This window comes from Lipophrys pholis, assembly GCF_963383615.2.
Source record: "Lipophrys pholis genome assembly, chromosome: 22".
Lineage (NCBI taxonomy): Eukaryota > Metazoa > Chordata > Actinopteri > Blenniiformes > Blenniidae > Lipophrys > Lipophrys pholis.
The window spans coordinates 7,589,784-7,607,855 of record NC_137644.1 but is presented as its reverse complement, the minus strand read 5'-3'; the positions used below and the strand labels follow the sequence as shown (position 1 = coordinate 7,607,855).

The 18,072-nt window shown below is 42.9% G+C and overlaps 1 protein-coding gene across 1 annotated transcript; it reads right to left on the bottom strand.

Moving 5' to 3' along the window:
- Positions 1-413: 413 nt before the first annotated feature.
- Positions 414-16,266, bottom strand: LOC308127311 (endosome/lysosome-associated apoptosis and autophagy regulator family member 2-like). Its single transcript, XM_080492284.1, has 22 exons — positions 16,006-16,266; positions 9,912-10,026; positions 9,639-9,828; positions 9,137-9,284; positions 8,894-8,983; positions 8,387-8,492; positions 7,864-8,013; positions 7,173-7,261; positions 6,774-6,954; positions 6,539-6,667; positions 5,378-5,468; positions 5,160-5,262; positions 4,847-4,999; positions 4,010-4,282; positions 3,173-3,346; positions 2,791-2,980; positions 2,618-2,714; positions 2,408-2,509; positions 2,063-2,189; positions 1,762-1,940; positions 1,042-1,204; positions 414-715 (listed from the first exon to the last, which is right to left on the bottom strand). Exons 1-22 carry the CDS (start codon positions 16,114-16,116, stop codon positions 602-604), a joined length of 3,075 nt encoding a protein of 1,024 aa, XP_080348410.1. The 5' UTR covers positions 16,117-16,266; the 3' UTR covers positions 414-601.
- Positions 16,267-18,072: the final 1,806 nt, after the last annotated feature.

Sequence of the window (18,072 nt, the reverse complement as noted above, 5' to 3'; positions counted from 1 at the left end):
CTTGTGCATTTTCCACCCTTTTAATATATATATATTTTTAGTTTTTAGAATCCATCATTTTTGCATTTTTCACCATTTGAAAGCCTTACCTTCATTCTTTATCAAAATCCATTTTTTAAGGAATACCATAATTTCCTCAATTTTTAAATTTCTCGCCATTTGAATGCCTTACCATTGTTTTTATTGAGACCCATCATTTTCTGAATTCTTACCGTTTTCACCATTTGTACTGTAGCCATTTTTAAATTTGTATTTTTTAATTAAATACCATCATTTTCTCAATTTTCAACATTTCACTATTTTCACGATTTGGACGTCTTACATGGAAATCCATAATGTTCTCAATTTTTACCATTTTCTCCAACCTATTTTCTTTCGTCTTCAGTTTGATATAAATCCACCCACACACAAATCCCAAAGCCAAAACATTGCTTTATTAAAGATCTCTCATCTGAACATTAATATAAATACAACGACTCTGAACAGAAAATAGCAAAATGAAAATACAAAATATACAAAAACCATGAAAAGCGTGCCTGGGCGTGTTTCCAGGTATGTTGTCCCGCTGCTCTCTCACCCTAGAGGAGGCAGGCTGAACCACTCAGATAGTTCCTCCGGTTTTCACGTCTCTGGTAGTTTCAGTCCAGCCGAGGACCCACTGGTTGGACCGCGAGGAGTTCAGGAGCACCGACTCGCTGCTCTCACCGTCCTCGTGCTGAAAAACACATAAAGAAGGTGAAGCTGTTTATTTTTCCCGACATGCTTCATAACACAGCGTCTCTCAAACTGAACTAACTTCTTTTAAAGTTTGCTCTGCGGCAGCTGTTGCTGTCAAAACTGCTGCGATGATGAAGAATTTAAAAATGTTTCAGTAGCAATTGAAGCGGATTAACTACATAATCATTTGCAGCTTTAATAAAAGGTTTAAAAGTCCCCCTTTCCCCACTTTAAAGATCAGCAGTAACAGTATCTGTTCTACAAAAATGTACTTTATGTGACTTATTTTGTCCAAATGTTGAAGTTTGAAGTTTTCCAGCTCACCTTGGTGGCGATGGCCCTCAGCTTCCCGAGCAGCGAGGGTTTCTGTGTGTACACCACGTCGTCGTCGGCCTCCTCGCCCTCGTTCAGAGCACAGCTGTCTGCGGCTGGAAGCTCGCAGTCTTTGTTGGCAGACATCACCAGACGGGAGTACTTGTACTCCAGCCTGGACGCAGAGAGACACGTGAAACACGACCAGTCCAGTTCACCGACTGAGACACTTCCAAACACCAAATTAAAAAGAAGAGACATTACAGTGACTCATCACTGCCACCTGGTGGACAAATATGGTATTACATAAATGCTTAAAGTCTTTCCTGAGTGCGAGGCAGGTTTTAATCTAATATGGAAGTTGTGATTTGACAGCGTGTTCACATTGCCCTGTTTGGTCCGGACCAGAGTTCCCTTCAGACGTTTCGTTTCGGCGACAAGAACACTCCCACGAACTCTAAACCAGAGCGAACAAGCGATCTCTGGTCCCCTTGAAAACCTTGGACTCGGTTCGTTTACAAACGATCTGTCCAGCGGGAAAGGTGTGGGGACAGGGGGTAGAGGACGTGACATAGCGTGCAATGCATCCTGGGTAGTAAACAAACAAAGCGAACTGCGCAAATCAGAAGAATCAGACGCAGAAAGAAAAAGTTAGAAAATATTTCACGGCCAGATGTTGAGCAGTGAACCGAGTCCCGGACTACCTGAACATGAAAGGGCCTTGAGACTGACCTCTTGTTCTTCTTCCAGAAGTAGCAGGTGAGGGAGACGAGCAGCACGGCCATGAAGGCTCCGCCCCCAACGCCAACCTTCAACCACAGAGCGATGGCCTCACAGAGGGCGGAGCTCCGAGGAGGCAGCGGCTCGCCATTAGCGCACAGCTTGGGCTCATTCCACACATACAGGGTTTCCTGAGGAGGCGGGGAGAGTTCTCATCATTGTTCTGTCTTTTATTCACACAAGTGTGTGTGTGTGTGTGTGTGTGTGTGTGTGTGTGTGTGTGTGTGTGTGTGTGTGTGTGTGTGTGTGTTACCTGAACATCTCCTTTGCACGCTCCCTCGATGCGGTGGAAGTCATCCTGGGTGCATCGTGGACAGGCGCTGGAGCTCTGCCACAGGAAGTGGAAGGAGCAGCCGTCACACGTTCCTGCAGAGCAGAGGCTACACACACACACACACACACACACACACACACACACACACACACACACACACACACACACACACACACACACACACACACACACACACTTTTATTCTTCAGAATCTACTGCTTCTGTACAGGCAGAATAACTTACTGCACCATCTGGTGGTGCAAACAGGTACTGCAAACAGCTCGCTAACTTCTTCAACTGAAGTGATGAAGATGAGAATGAGACCTGGGCACGGAGAGCTCTCCTCGCTCAGATTTCTGCGGGTTACATCGAACGGTGACGACTGAACTGCGACCCTGATCGCATGATGCCGTCGGCTGTGTGGACCTGCAGGAAACAGGAAGAAGATTGAGATTCCACTTTTAACCTTCAACCCGGTTACTGGATAATGACCCACAGACCAACACATTGGGGCTTTTTGTCTCTTTTCTCTACCTGTAGAAGAAGTTGATGTCGGGGACGTCCTCTGAGCTCTCCGGGAACAGATCTGGTTTGGCGTTCACTCCGTTCAGAACCGTGTCGACGGTCGCTCCTGAAATGCAGGTGGCAGACTGTTAATCCCGGCTGAAGGTCGTGCAGAGTCCTTTCCTCACCGAGAGCCGTCGTACCGATGAAGGTGTCGGCCAGGCTGAAGGACTGTGAGGAGATGGCCATCCTGAAGCCGCGGCGGTCGGCAGGGATGATGGTGGACTGACAGATGAAACTCTCCACCGAGTTGACGAAGGGAGCCGAGTCGCTCTGCTCGTCTCGACTCGATACGTCGGTGACATTATCTGTGCAGATCGCCGCTCTCCTCCCCTGAGACGGACGGGAAACAACACAAGAGATTATCTGACATTTACTGCAAGAGACGGTTGACATTTTCTTCATTGCGGTGTCCACAAACAGCAGAAATAACTTTAATGAGATGACAACATGAGCAGTGTGAGGAATAGAAAGTCGACAGAGTACAAGTGTCCAGTGGTCATAATGTTCTGGCCGGAGCTTCACCTGGTGGCCACACAGGCTGATGTTGAAGATGTGGAGGTACTTGGTGCCTTTGGAGGTGAAACTCGGCGCGATGGTCAGCGAGGCCACGTCGCTCATCGCGCTGAGGTCAAAGGTCAGCGTGCGGTTGTTCTCCGTGTGGCTGAAAGTGCAGTCGCTATAGCAACGGGAGTGTTCCTGGAAGATGAAGGAGGAGTCATGAATGAAGACTCACTTTTATAGATTTACAGTTATGTGGTTATAATCTGCGAGCATGTGGTATATGCGTCCGCACGCACGCACGCACGCACGCACGCACGCACGCACGCACACACGCACACACACACACACTATATATACAGTATATTACAATATACTTTATTGACATATTCTTCAGCAACATCTGAGTGTTGAAATTCTCCATTTTGCAGCTGAACCCTCTTATGACTTGATCTATTGTTTTTTTTCTAATTTTACAGCCGTAGATTTTTCAAAAATTGTACAAAGAGTGAGAAATTAATTTGGACAATAAAGTGACTCAACACTGCCACCCAGTGCACATAAATGTTATTACCTAAATCCAGACACTGCTCTTTTAACCTTTTTATCACCAGACTCGCTGCGCCTGCTTACATATTTTCGCTGTGGAATCACCAAAAATGAACAATGAGTGAGAGTTTTGATATTTTTATGTTACTGTGTGTTTTTGATGATACTGAGGAGCTCATTATATGAACATGTGAAACGCTGGTTTGGCTCTTATGACTCAAATATGAATTCAAAGCTCCTTTTCTCTGCTAAGTTGATGTCAGGACATCCTAAACGCTCTTGTACTAACAGACGAACATGTGTTCCCTCCACCTTGTTGCTGATGCTTCCAGGTCCGCAAGCGACGCAGGCGTCCTGTCCGTAGGTGTGTCTCCCGGCCAGGTGGGTGTTGGGCGGGCACTCCTGGCAGCGGTTGGTGTCCCTGTCGATGTAGAAGCCGGCGGGACAGGGCACGCAGGAGGAGCCGGCCTGCTGGGAGTTCTGTGGTACCAGAGCACAGGCCCGGCACACCGAAGCCAAACCGTCCACCACGTTGGTCACGCTGATGGAGTAAATCTTCACCATGTCGCCGACGAATCGACGCGACTGCAAACACAAAGATGACACTCGCGTTCAACTTTCACTGTGTTCCTGCACCCTGCAACTGCCGGTTAGTAGATTTTCCTGGAAATTGGTCTGAAAAAGATTGGAAATCTAATATTTTGGTTTATTTTTCTGTTTCTAGTGTTCTGGAGTTCTGCAGCAAACCCGCTTTTCCTTTTCAGGGAACTAAAGCCTTGTTTACGCCATGTTTACAAGTGAGAAACACAAAACTTTTGTTGTGTTCTGGGGGTTCATTTACACGACAGACACTGGAAAAACAACTTTTTGAAAACGCTCCAAATCTGTTGTCTGTCCATAGGAATGTCCGTGTCGTCCCATTGTTAATTTTTAGAGCGTATTGCTCTCTATACAGATGTGTGTGTGTGGTTTCATTGCAAAAACAAACAAGAGCGCCAACATGGTAACTACATCATTTTCAGAATGTTACTGTGTAAATACAAAACTTTTCTGAAGCAAAAATACAAAAAAAGAAGCATTTTCATTTGGAACATGGTGTAAACGGGGTATTATACTGGTACTAATCTGACCATTATTGTCTTGACTCACATCCAGAGCATGGCTGGTCCTCTGGAAGGCCCACGTGAAGGTGACCGAGGCGTTTCTGCTCATGCTGTGTGTGTACGACTGTTTCTCCTTGCTGCCCTGCCAGGACTCCACCACCGTGGTGCTCTTCCTGTTGGCGTCCTGCAGGGGGCGACCCTGAGAGAGACAGACAACAAAGAGGATGCAAAGGAAGCTCTTCCTGCTGCAATCGGGATTCAAACCGGGGTCCTCCACAACACTCAGAGATAGATATGAAAGATCCAGAACTATGATAACCTTTCTATAAACAAACAGAGAAACTGAGTTGAGCACGCACCATCATGAAGTAGAGCTCGCAGTCGGCTGAGCAGACCGTCTCCAACACGAACGTTATGTGTCCGAACTCGCTGCCCGTCATCCCGGAAAGAGACGCTGGAACTCTGCGACAGAAACAGGCGCGGGATTTACACTAACACGTTTTCACGGGTTTGACTGAAACCGAAGATGAATCTCAGACTAAAACACACGTCGCGTCACGAATCGGACGATTCTCACTTAAATCCGGGAACATGCAGGCTGAGGATGAGATAGTCGTTATCTGAGCTGCCGGCTCCACTGCGGATGTGATCTCCTGCCACCTCCCATCCTGATCGACACACAGTTCAAGAAGGGACTTGAAAAAAAAAATCAGCTCAAAAAAACAAGTCATTAGCAGTTTTAGCTGCCACGGGTTTCTTTTTTATCATGATTTGTTTTCAATAATTAAAAAACTAAAGCATGGCTCAGACCATCAATGGTCCTCGTAGACAGAGGTAGTTAATTGAAAACAGTTACTTTCAATCAATTCTGAGCAGCAGAAATACACATATGTAAGTACAGCATGTCTGAAAGTAAGCATATTGTATTATGGGTTCCCAAAATTAAAAGTAAAAAAAAAAAGAAGAAAGAAGTTAACAAGTAATAAAGTTGGTCGAAAGTTTGTGATGTGCAGTTAGAAGTGAAATAACAAGATGTTGTCAAATCATTAAGACAGTCAGTGATATTAACTCAGTGAAAGGGTATTTAACTTAATAATGGTTGAAAGTAGTTATCTGATTATTTATTTGTTCTTTATTTATTAATTTTTTTAGTAATTTGGCAACTGCGACTTATAGTAAGAAGCGGTTTAAATCAAACTATATAGGACATACCATCTGTGGCCAGAAGATGTCACTGTATGACAGCAGAAAGCTGATAGATTACCACAGAAAAATCTCTGTTATTACCGTATTTTCCAGACTAGTGAACGCACCCAAACGCATTTTATGTAATTTATATTCCAGTGTGACTTATTTTCCATAAAATTCTGTAGTTCTTTCATGTGTATCACTTCATAGGTACATTATGCATTATAATACCAAAAAATACACAAGTTGCAAGCCAAAACTTTGTTGTAATCAATGTGAAGTTAGTGTTGGAGTGAGTACTGTAATACAAGTAGGCGTCCAATACTTAACCAGTAGTCGAAAAGGGGCTTTGTTATCACCCATTATTCAGGAGACAATAGTTAATTAGCTTTGAAATGTGGTTATTGCTTGGTGATCTATTAGTTCTGCAGCCACAAAATCTACAACAAAACTATTTAAGGATGTTTAGTTCATTCATGAGCAGCACAATAGCAGCTGGTTTGAGGGAGTGAGGTGGGAATCAAAGCCATCACATTGATCAGCCTCTCACCGTTCATGCCGTCACATTTGGAGTTGCCCACGTTGAAACAGGAAGTCTTCATGTTGGGCGGCAGCACGTTCCACCACTTGTACTCGTAGCCTAGAACCGGCTCTGTGCCTGCAGGACACTCCACACAAGCTGGAGACGCACAGAAGATTTCATCAGACAGCCGCATCTCGGGAACATCAGCTTCAGAGGACGAGGAGTCTGATCGGCTCATTGTGGTTTGGAAGAGCCGGCTCACCGAAGGTGCCGTCGGAGTGCGTCCCCGGCGGGCAGGGCAGGCAGGTGGAGTCGTTGCTGTTGTAGTAGCCGGGGTTGCAGGGAGGGCAGGGCTCTCTCTGCCCTGTGGCGGGCAGCTCCACGGCCCCTGTGATGTTCTCCACACAGATCTTTGGCTCCACCCAGCGATACAGCACCTGGGTCTGGAACAAAACCACAGCGAACACAAACATTTCTCTCATGATCAATAACAAACAGAAATCTGTGTGTGTGTGTGTGTGTGTGTGTGTGTGTGTGTGTGTGTGTGTGTGTGTGTGTGTGTGTGTGTGTGTGTGCGTGTGCGTGTGCGTGTGCGTGTGTGTGTGTGTGTGTGCGTGTGCGTGTGTGAGAGAGAAAAAGGGATGAAACATGTCGCAGTGACCTTCCCCTCGCTGTCGCAGGCTGTGTGGATCTGGAAATAATCCTTTTCAGAGCACGGTGGCCTCAGCTTACACTCAGGCCATCCTTCATCTGTGAGAACAAAGAGAAAAAAAACATGTTAAACTATATAAAAAAAGACACCTTTTTATTTATACTGATCATTTAGGCAAAAATAAATAAATCTCAAGTTAAGAACAATCATATTGTATCTAACAGACAGTTTCATTTTTTTTTGTGGTCTGGCTGTTTATAATAAGAAGCGACATAGGGTACATACCACCTACGACCACAAGATGTTGTAACAGTTCCACTGAAAAACCTTCAATTCTACTGTATTGAAGTAACAGAACAAGTGAAAAGTTGCTCAAATAAAGTGAAGTCAGGATTCAAAATAAAAACAAGGAGTATATAGTCTGGAGAAAATCAGACAGACTGTTACAGTGACAAAGAAAACAAAGAAGGCTAAAGGTGAGGAACAAATTGACAGAAGGTTCTGGATCAGCAGCTGCAGTTTGAGCATAGGAAAATAAATGTGTCTTATACACCAGTGTGATTCATAGAAGTTTTTTTTCTGTACATTAAGCAGTTTTAACAGATGTGATTCATACTGAGGTGAGACTTATAGTCCAGAAAAACTGGTACTTGACCCGAATTATTGATTTGTGTTTATGACTCTCTTGTGCCGTACGTACGTGAGTAGTGGTGTTCGGGACAGGCTGTGCAGGACGACGTCCCCTTTACTGAGAACGTGTTGCTGGGACACGGCTGGCAGGACGAGGAGCCGGGAGCCGGACTGAACCAGCCAGGACGGCAGGGAAAACACTCTGAGGTGTAGGCCACACCTGGACACACACACACACACACACACACACACACACACACACACACACACACACACACACACACACACACACACACACACACACACACACACACACACACACACACACACACACACACACACACACACACACACACACACACACACACACACACACACACACACACACACACACACACACACACCTGTTTATTGTATGTTCACTGTTTACATGTGAATTTGCCACTTTAAACTTAGAGCATCCACGTAAACACAGTTTATAGCGCTTTGTTGGCATTTATAGTTCATTATGTCATTATTTCCCGGTCAAGCACAGTGGAGATGTGTGGCCTCGGAACTGAAATGAATTTTAGATCCACGTCAAACTGTTTCACCTTGTATCTGGATGGTTTTGAGCAGCACAGGTTTGACCATCTTCCCTCCCACCAGGATCCCGGTGGTTCTCCAGTACAAGATGTTTGTACCAGACTTCAGGCTCACCTGGAAACACAGAGACACACAGTGATACACACATAATTTGGTTTCCCAAAAAATATTCTATACACAAAGAAAGACATCTTCACATGGAGATCACAATCATTGAATTTTAAATAGTCCAATTAAAGAGGTACAGATGTTAACATACTGAAAGACACACGTGTAACTATAGATAAGTTATAAGATAACTGCACCTTTAACAGCTTTTAACAACCAAATAGTTCAATTTGAAATCCTTTACAAATCCAAATCCCATTATGTGAAGGTTATCTTACATTTATTTGACGTTTAGAATAAGAAAGATCCGCTGGAATGTGGAGCTCTGATGATCGCCGAACAAAAGAGGAAGTTAAAACACTGTAGTTTGACATGACGGAGCAGATCCTTCCCTCCATCCCACTCACTGTGTGCGTGTCCCACTCGCCATTGTTGGTGACTTTAATCCACTTCTGGTCGTCCGTCTGGGCGATTTCCTGACACTGTTCATTCTGGACCTGAGCACATGTTCACACGGAGCCGTTACAAACGCTGTTTGTTCTTCATAGATTCAATAAACGGAAAGTGTGCAAAGAGGGATTTTGCAGAAATCTAATAAAATCACACGAGAGACGTGAAGTATTTTCGTGAATAACACAGGTTGTGCTCACGTAGAACTCAAAGAAGATGTTGTTGTCGGGGTACTGGTAGGTGAAGGAAACGGATCCCTGTTTCTCCAGGCGAACGGCGTACACCAGGGACACGGTGCACTCGTCACGGTTCGACTCCAGGTACACCCCCTGCGGCGTCCACGAAGAGCTGCAAAGTCAACAAGATACTGGAGTTCAGTCATGCTTTAATGCATCTGAGCATAGAACGTTGTGACTGTAGGTTTGCTGGTTCGATTCCCTCTATCGATGGGTCACAGGTCCGGTGCTGCGTCATATCAGGTAAGTAACGTAGAAGATGTTCATGTCTTACTCTTGCCCCTAATGTTTTTCAATCCACATTATACATTTAAAAACATAATATCATTTCATATTTGGTTACTATGAGACCATGACTACTTCGGTTTGGTTTTTATCGAGTTTGGCGAGGTCAAGCTTATTGTTTTGTTGGAAACGCTTCTTCTTCCTGATGACTGGTAATAAATGTCAGCAGTGCATGTGTTACCCGTTACAGGCCTGAATGTCCTCTCCGTTTGGCCCGAGGTCGAGGAAGCTGGCCAGGCTGGTGAAGCTGGCAGGGATGGCGTCCCATTGGTCAAAACGGAGGCCGCTGCCCAGCGAGTATGAGCCGGCTGCGCACGGCGTGCACTGCTGCGTGGACATCTCCAGGAACATCCCGGCAGGACAGGAGAAGGCTGGAGCAGAGACACGAGGTGTGAGGGAGTTTATCATTTGAACGAAGGAGGCTGGAGGGAGGGCGGCGGCACTCTGTACTCACAGCAGTCTGTGCCTCGGGTGGGAGGGGGGAGGTCTGAGCACGATCTGAGGGGGATCGCCACCCGCCACCGTGACCCCATGCTGTCACACTCTGTGTACTGGTAGTAGTAATCTGCCTACACACACACACACACACACACACACACACACACACACACACACACACACACACACACACACACACACACACACACACACACACACACACACACACACACACACACACACACACACACAAGATCAATAAACCATCCAATTAGTGCGTTTCGCTCTACTTTGCAGCAGCCTGGATGAATAGAAGTTCTGCTACAACAATCCAATTAAGCTTTATAAAGATTATTATTCCCGAGGGATTGAACACACAAGAACAGCACAAATGTTGACCAAATGACATCTAAAAGTGTTGACATTTGTCCTATAACTCCGACACGACCGTAAAGTCTGATCATTTCTATTTTATAATGATGCCAACCTTGTGAGGATGAGCAGTGGAGCTGAGTATGTTGACTGCGTCCATATAAATATTCTCTGCTGCGGACTATTAATTTAGTTCACAAATGTTCAAATGTGGCACCATTATATAATCTGCCAAACAAAAAAAAATAATACAAAATTACAGATGCAATTGCTTAAAGCAGCCATAGGTAATTTAAATCAGAATAGCCTTTAAATAACAACTTCAACTGTTTTCTCTTATTTCAGTGCAAAGAGAAATGACAAACTCACAGAAAAGTACACGTGTAATTACATGTATTCAAAGGGAACCCCGTCTGATCGCCACAGTGGTTCTCTTAAAGCCGATATCGTAGAAGATATGCGCAGCCTTCAGAATTAATGTTTTCCCCCGCAGTACGCAAGCAATAAGGTAGCTAGCTTTTAACGCTACAAGGTCGTCCCTTAGGCTGGAACAGACAATATGGAAAACAGTTGCAATGCACTGAGAAAGCGTGACTTCAATTACATGAAGAAACACATCTGTTGCAAAGATGCAGCAGTACATATATAACTGTGGTAAAGTTTAGGAAATACACAGAATAAACTGAAAATGAATAGTTAAAAATTATTTCTAAAAGTCTGCTCAGAACTGTGTGCCGGGTCCGAAAAGTGTGAAAAACCATCATTCATAGGTAATTTTTTAACAATTTAACAGCAGTAACTGCATTTTGTGTGTCTAAACTGGAAGCTAAAGAATAAATAAAGTGCTTTGAATTTATTGTCCAGACTGAGCAGAACATACAGAGGACAACATGGGGTCTGTGTCCTGGGTGAAAGTGGTGGCTGACCCCGGTCGCCATGGCAACCCAGTGCTGCGGCACTAATGGTCCATTAAGAGCTGGTCAGCAGGTCGTCTGTGCAGGCACATCTTTCCAGGGACGCCTGGTTTATGACATGAGGGACATCAGAGGGACTGAGCAGGCGTCCGTTAATACAATAATTCACCCAGAGCGACTTCTGATTTATGCCTTCAACCCCACTGTGAGCGCCGTGTTTTATCTGAGCTCCATCCCTCTGTCACACACGTGTTCTGTCTCGCCTCCACTGACCGACACCAAACCTCCAGAGATCAGTCTCCTCTGTAAACGTCCCAGTCCACAGACCCCTCCTGCCCGTCACCACGGTTAACAAGACTGGGCTCAAAGGTGGCTGGCGTAACCCTCCATCTGCCCCCGAAGTCGTTTACGACGCCTCATCACTTCCACCGTTTAACGACAACGTGCCAAGTGAAAGGGCATCGTTTTTTGCGTCTTCGTTTCAGAATTGTTTCGATTCTGAAAACGATGTCTGCATACACAGAAATGGCAGAACAGTTGTTATTGTCCAGCTACTGAGCAACAGTAACACATTTCTTTTAACCTCTCTTACATTCTCCTTCCTTCACCTGAAATTTCTCTGCCCCTAGATTAGTCAAGTAACTTCTAATCAGACTTCACGTTCAGTAACTGTAAAATACTATAGTATTATTAGATTTAATGTGCTAACTAAACATGTGTTTGGGTGCACTTAGTTTCATTTTCAAACATCTTTCAGGAAAATTCAGTTGCTCTCAGGTACAGAAACAAAAAGATTCTATCCTCTATCATGATGGATAATTTACATGCATCACTCATTTTGTCGTAAAATTGTGAAGCAGAAGCAGCTTCAATTCTGCACCGTTTGAGTGTGAAAAGCTTTTCTCTGGCGCAGCTGTCTCCTCCCCCGACCCTGCTGCCCGACTGGACAAAGCAGAGACGTCTCAGTCGCGGCTAATTACAGTGAAACAATCAATCAGGGACGGCTGACGATGTGTACGCAAGATAAGCTCATTGAAATGAGCCGTTCACGCTGATCCCCCTCCCCCCCCCCCCCCCCCCCCCCCCCCGCCTCTCCCTCCCTCCCTCAACACAAACAGCACTGGATTAACATGTAACCTGCCGCTGTGTGGACAAACACGAGGGAGGAAGAGAGAGAGGTGATGCTGATAAAAAAAGGGGGACACACACTCCTGTGTTGCTGTGGTCTCCAGGGTTACTCATGGTGGTCGTCATGGAGACTGATGAGAGGAAGCGTCCAGGGAAGAGGAGATAAAACTCAACAAGCCCGTCCTGTGAGTCAGGAAATGGTGAAAAGGGACGTTTTATGAGCCGTAGGAGACGGATGGAAGTCTGTTTATTAGCTTCCACAGAATTCGGAGGTGATTTGTTTTAAAGCATCATCGAACAATCACAAAAATGCATGTGTATCTGTGCCATCTTCGCTGTGTAGATCGGAGGGATGATCCGATTTATCTGCAGAACTTTGCATTATAACTTCTTGTATGTGAAGTGTTGAAGCTTGTTCGATACAGTGGCGTCGTGGTGCACACTCCTGCTTGTTAAGTTTGATTTCTGGAAAGACTGCATGTTCTTTGAGTGGCAGAAGCCAATTACAAAGACATTACCATCATTAAGCTACGCTTTTATTACCGGTACTATTCACATGACGTGATAATATGCTGTTAAGCTAGACGGAGTTCTACATTTTTGGAGAGTCAAGAAGCAGCTTGAAACATTCCCAGATGAGTATTAACTTTAGGGTAACCCTATGCCAATGGGACAATAATTATTTTGCAGCTGCAATGTTATGGTTGGAACATTAATTCTTAAAAAGCTGCAGTTAGTGAAGATCAGTGTGGAAATAAATGACAAAAACTCTCCTTAATGTGATTAAATGGTTTTTTTGGGTACTTGTATTTTTTTCCCGTTTGGAATTATATCAATCCTCATGTGCAGCCCACTCTTTAATTCATTTTTAAAATCATAAGTGAGTTCTTAGTACATCCATAATTGAATTATTTAAACCATACTCTGTGTATATATCACCAAGGCAACACTGATCAAAATCAGACAAGCTTTAATATTTGTAGTTACTTCAAAACAGCCTGAAATTTGACATACCTCTTGCTTTATCTTTGAAAATCTTTTATCTCCTGAAGTAAAATATTGTGTCACCCTTTTATAGATTGATTTTAATAATAATTACATGTTAAAATCTGGACAACAAACAAAAAAGGGCCCAAAATAACGACAATGTTTATCATTGTAAGATTGTTGAACGAGAAGTTTTGTGCGTTGCCGTCATTTTCACTAATTCTAGGAGTTCCTGTTGCACCTCAAGGTTTAGCTCAACCAAATTACAAAAGAGTTACTTATTTTGGTGATTTACCAAATGTTTATTGGATAATTAATTAAATGTGAGTGTGTGTGACCTGTGATGGACGTTCCCACTTTAGTTCCACCGTCTCCTTCAATGCATTTTGATGCATTGCATGAGACAACAGTAAATTCACTCCAATCTAATTTCATTCATGAGAACTAGTCCCATGGGATCAGCAGTTGTTTGGTACGGAGTGGAAATCCTTTCATTGATTTTACAGGCTGACTACAATGAATAGCTGGCGATAAAGCCTGAAACCTTTCTTGTACCATAGAGCTAATAAAACCTGGGTGTTAAATCATCTTCAAACAAACAATTGATCCGACTGTTTTGGGAGGATCATCATAAAATAAACCATTTCCCAACACTGCTGTAGCGGACTGGACTGTCTTTTTGACGTTGAAGAAATATTCCACGATGATTGGAAACTGCTTGTTGTCGACTCACATACTGTGTCTGTACATATGTTAAACATGAATCTACAGTCTAATTTTAAGTATGCTCTTCATTTCATGCAATATTTGGATTTTAAAAAAACAAAACAAAAGTTAAGATTTATCTGCCAGGCTTCCTGCTCGCCTTGACTTGGTTTCACGTCGAACCAGGAGTGACTTCCTGGACAACAAAAACAACCCACCACACTTTTAAAGTTAATTCATGGATATATTGCGCCTTACTATAACATCATAAACAACATATTGCACAATTATAAGTGAGCTATGTACTGCTGTTGCTAGGAAACCAGCTTGTCTCCACTCTTTGTGGTAAGTGAATCTAACCAGATAAAAGTACTTTCTTCAAAAAGCTGAAAAAAAAAACCCCATAAAAGACCCACTTGTAGTTTGTTAGTGCTCTATTTGTTCAATAATATTTGAATTTGTGAAACAACAAATTTTAAAAAAGAGAAATATACATGTATGCAAAGCTACCGACGTGTTGGTTTTAGTTGATTTTAATAAGCTAATAAACAATATTCAGCACGATTGTGGGTTAGATGAGCAACCGGGCAGGTTAGCAGTTTCCACTTGTTTTCTGCTGTCCATGCTAAGTTAACTAGTAATAAGCAGTCTCTTCAAAAAGCTGAAAAATCATATAACGTTCACTTTTAATTAGTTACTGTCCTATATGTTCAATATTTGTAATACAAGGAAGTAAAAAAATAAAATATAAATATATGCTAAACTAACCATGTGTTGTTTTGGCATTAAAACGTTCACATTAAAATAGGACCAGTGGCCCCGTAGCTCACCAGAATTTCCAAATGAACTAATCTGCGATTGCAACTTTTAGACAGGAGCGATGACGTTGATCTATAAAAACGTTTTGGTGAAAATTTCCCCCAAGTGCTGAAAATATCTTTTTTGGCATAAAAACATTTCCACAAAACGAATCTGTGCATATAATTTTTGGACGGGGACAATGTCGATGACACATATTTTGCTTGCCAAACAAGAAAAAAAAATCAGACCGTTTCTGAGATATCAAAATAAACAGAAATTGCTAATGACAACAATTCATCATACCAATCGCTCATGGGTTACTGCTGGTGAGCTAAAAAAACCAAACTAGAACACCTCTAATTAATTAATTAATTAATTGATTGTTTTAACGTCAAAATTGCATGTTATTAAATACTATTTATAGCACTATTATGGGTGAGCTGAGAGCTAACTGGGTAACATTTTTGTAGGTTGCTAAGCAAACCACGTGCTAGTTTGAGTTTGCATTTAAACAGGAGTCACTTTTTTTTTAAACAAAACTTAACAGATATTTAGCTAATGGCTATATTGTTTAAAGTCAAATAAAACGCTAACAATATATAGCACTATTAAGGGTTAGCTACAAGATAACTGGGTTGGCAGGTAGGCTTTAATTTTTATGTTCTCTCTCTCTCTCTCTCTCTCTCTCTCTCTCTCTCTCTCTCTCTCTCTCTCTCTCTCTCTCTCTCTCTCTCTATATATATATATATTGTTATAGTTATAGTTATTGAGGATTATAGAATGTGCGTGAATCAAGCATTTAGAAAAGTGAGCGCCTTGCTGGGTGATGGAGAGCCATCAGTGCAGTAGGGGATCATCCTGACGGAGCTGGCCGGGAGGCGGCTGCTCAGAGGCGGGATGGAGAAGGATAGAAAGCCCCCTGACCAGCGTTAGCTGAGCGTCATATTAAAAGTCAATCCTACCGAATTCTAATCCATTAGAAAAATAAATCCAGATAGTTTTGAGCCAGAACTGCGCCGCTCTGTAGATTTTAGTGCATTTATGCAACACGCATGGCCTTTTATTATTTATTTTAAATGTGAACGTATCAATGTTATTCTATTTAGAAGAGACGCTGTTTGTATTTTCCTTAAATAAAAAAAAGCATAATCCACTCTACAGTGTTGTTATAAAATAAGAATAAATGATGAATGCCTATCTCACCTCCCCGCACGGTCGCAGGTCTCCGTCCGCCGCCGCCGCGGTGGCGGTGTGCGCGGTGAGCAGGACTAGAAGACAGTGGGGGAACAAGCAGCTCCACGCCGGCTCCCACATCTTCAGCTCGGATCACAAAGAGCCGGCTGTCCGCCGCCCGGAGCTGCTAACGAAGAACAGCGGAGTCTCGGGAATTGATGCACCTGCTGCCGTTTGTGTTAGTCTGTCTCCCCCAGAGGCTGCTCCGATCCTCCTCCTCCCATCACTCCTCACTCCCCCCTCCCTCACCGACGAGGTAAAGAGGGCACATCCGGTCCAGTCTTCTTTTTTTTTTTTTTTTTTAATTAAAATAACATCACCAATAATTATTATCATTATTAACACCATTAATAATAACGTGAAATGAAAATCTGAACTACTCCGAGAAGGGGGCCCCTCTCCAAGTGAACGCACGTTTAAATAGCGTTTGTTTGTTTGCAAGTTTTACAGGTGTTATGGAACAACTGGTTTCCGTGTTAACTGGAAACCAACTTCCTATAGCGTCTTACGTCGTTGTTGACGATGAATAACAGCAGATATTAAGATATGACTCACAAGAGATACAACGCTCCGAGACTTATTATAAATGTAGTTAAACGGCGTTCTCCGGGACAAATGTCAGGTTTTTAACGTTTGCTGTTGCAAGCAATAGCGAGGGACGCTAAAGGAAGTCGGTCACCAGTTAACAGGGGAACCAGTTAAATTGTATCACTGACAAAGAGACAGAGTTCAGGGCACAAACTCATTCGTTGACTTAATATTAATGTGCCTTTATTGAAACGTGGAGAATATTGTATTGTGGGGGTTATGAACTTTGGTGGGACAGATGTTTGGCGTCCTGAATCGAGTTCGGAGCGCACTAATTTGCATCTTTTACAACTTATAATGCACACATAGTGCACTATTTTAACTATCTGAGGGCGGTGAGGCAGTCCCTTGTTGTAAGGTGTACGTTTGATATATTTCTTTGTATTTATTGTATTTGGTAAACTATTACAGGTTTAAAATATTTTTACTAAATAAAGTTGGTATCATTTTCTATTCAATAGTTATTTTGTTAACGATGGGTGAATGTTGATTTAGTTTGTTTCAAACTCCCGATGGGTTTTGTTTCAGCCATTTTCGCTGCTTTGAAGCTGGTAGTCAATGCTTGATGAAGTTTCTGTACATTTTTTGGAAACTGCATGATGCTACAAATAAAACATTTGATGTTCAGAATGCCAAACTGCCACCTCGTTCTTTCCACACCGTGTCCACTATTGGTTCTCTCAGATATACCTGCTGATTTGTCTCACAAATTGTGTATGTTGAATTTTTATTATGACATGTGATGTGGTCTGCTGACATGATAAAATAAGAAGGGTAACTGAACAAAATTGTTCATATTTCATTAATTATAGCTTAAACAAGATTATAAAATGATAAAAGTTTGTGCCATTTTATGTTGAACGCATGACTTCCGGCCCCAGTCTGATTAATCCTTGATAACTTACTTTCCTCCTGGTTTAAACCCTCAGACACTGACGCCATGAGTGAGAACACAAACCTTATCTTGATTGACAGCCAGAGATGGACAACAGACGTGTTGATCTTATTTTAACCCTCACAAGACCCAGTCTATCAGCACAACTGACCGTGTGGGATAAAACAACCTATTTACAGTAGCACTTTATCATGTTAGAACTAATTATACCATTTTAACCGGTGAAGTAGTTTGACCATATATCTTGCATACAACTTTAACATATATACAGCAAACGTACAGAACTGACCCAACTGAACATATTCAATGATGTAAAGGCTTTTTTCCTCACTTGATTTCAGAAAGAAGAAAAAAACCCAATCATATGCACACTCTTGGCGTGGCTTTTTAAATATAAAATTTATTTGCAAAAGAAGTAGACTTCCCACCCTTAATCGTATACCACAAGAGGGCCTGCATGTTTTAAACCTGCTGCAGTCCTCCACAGTGAAAGTTATGGGTAGAAGTAACTTTCATTACACTAATTGTAACACAAGAATGTGCAAGCTGCATTG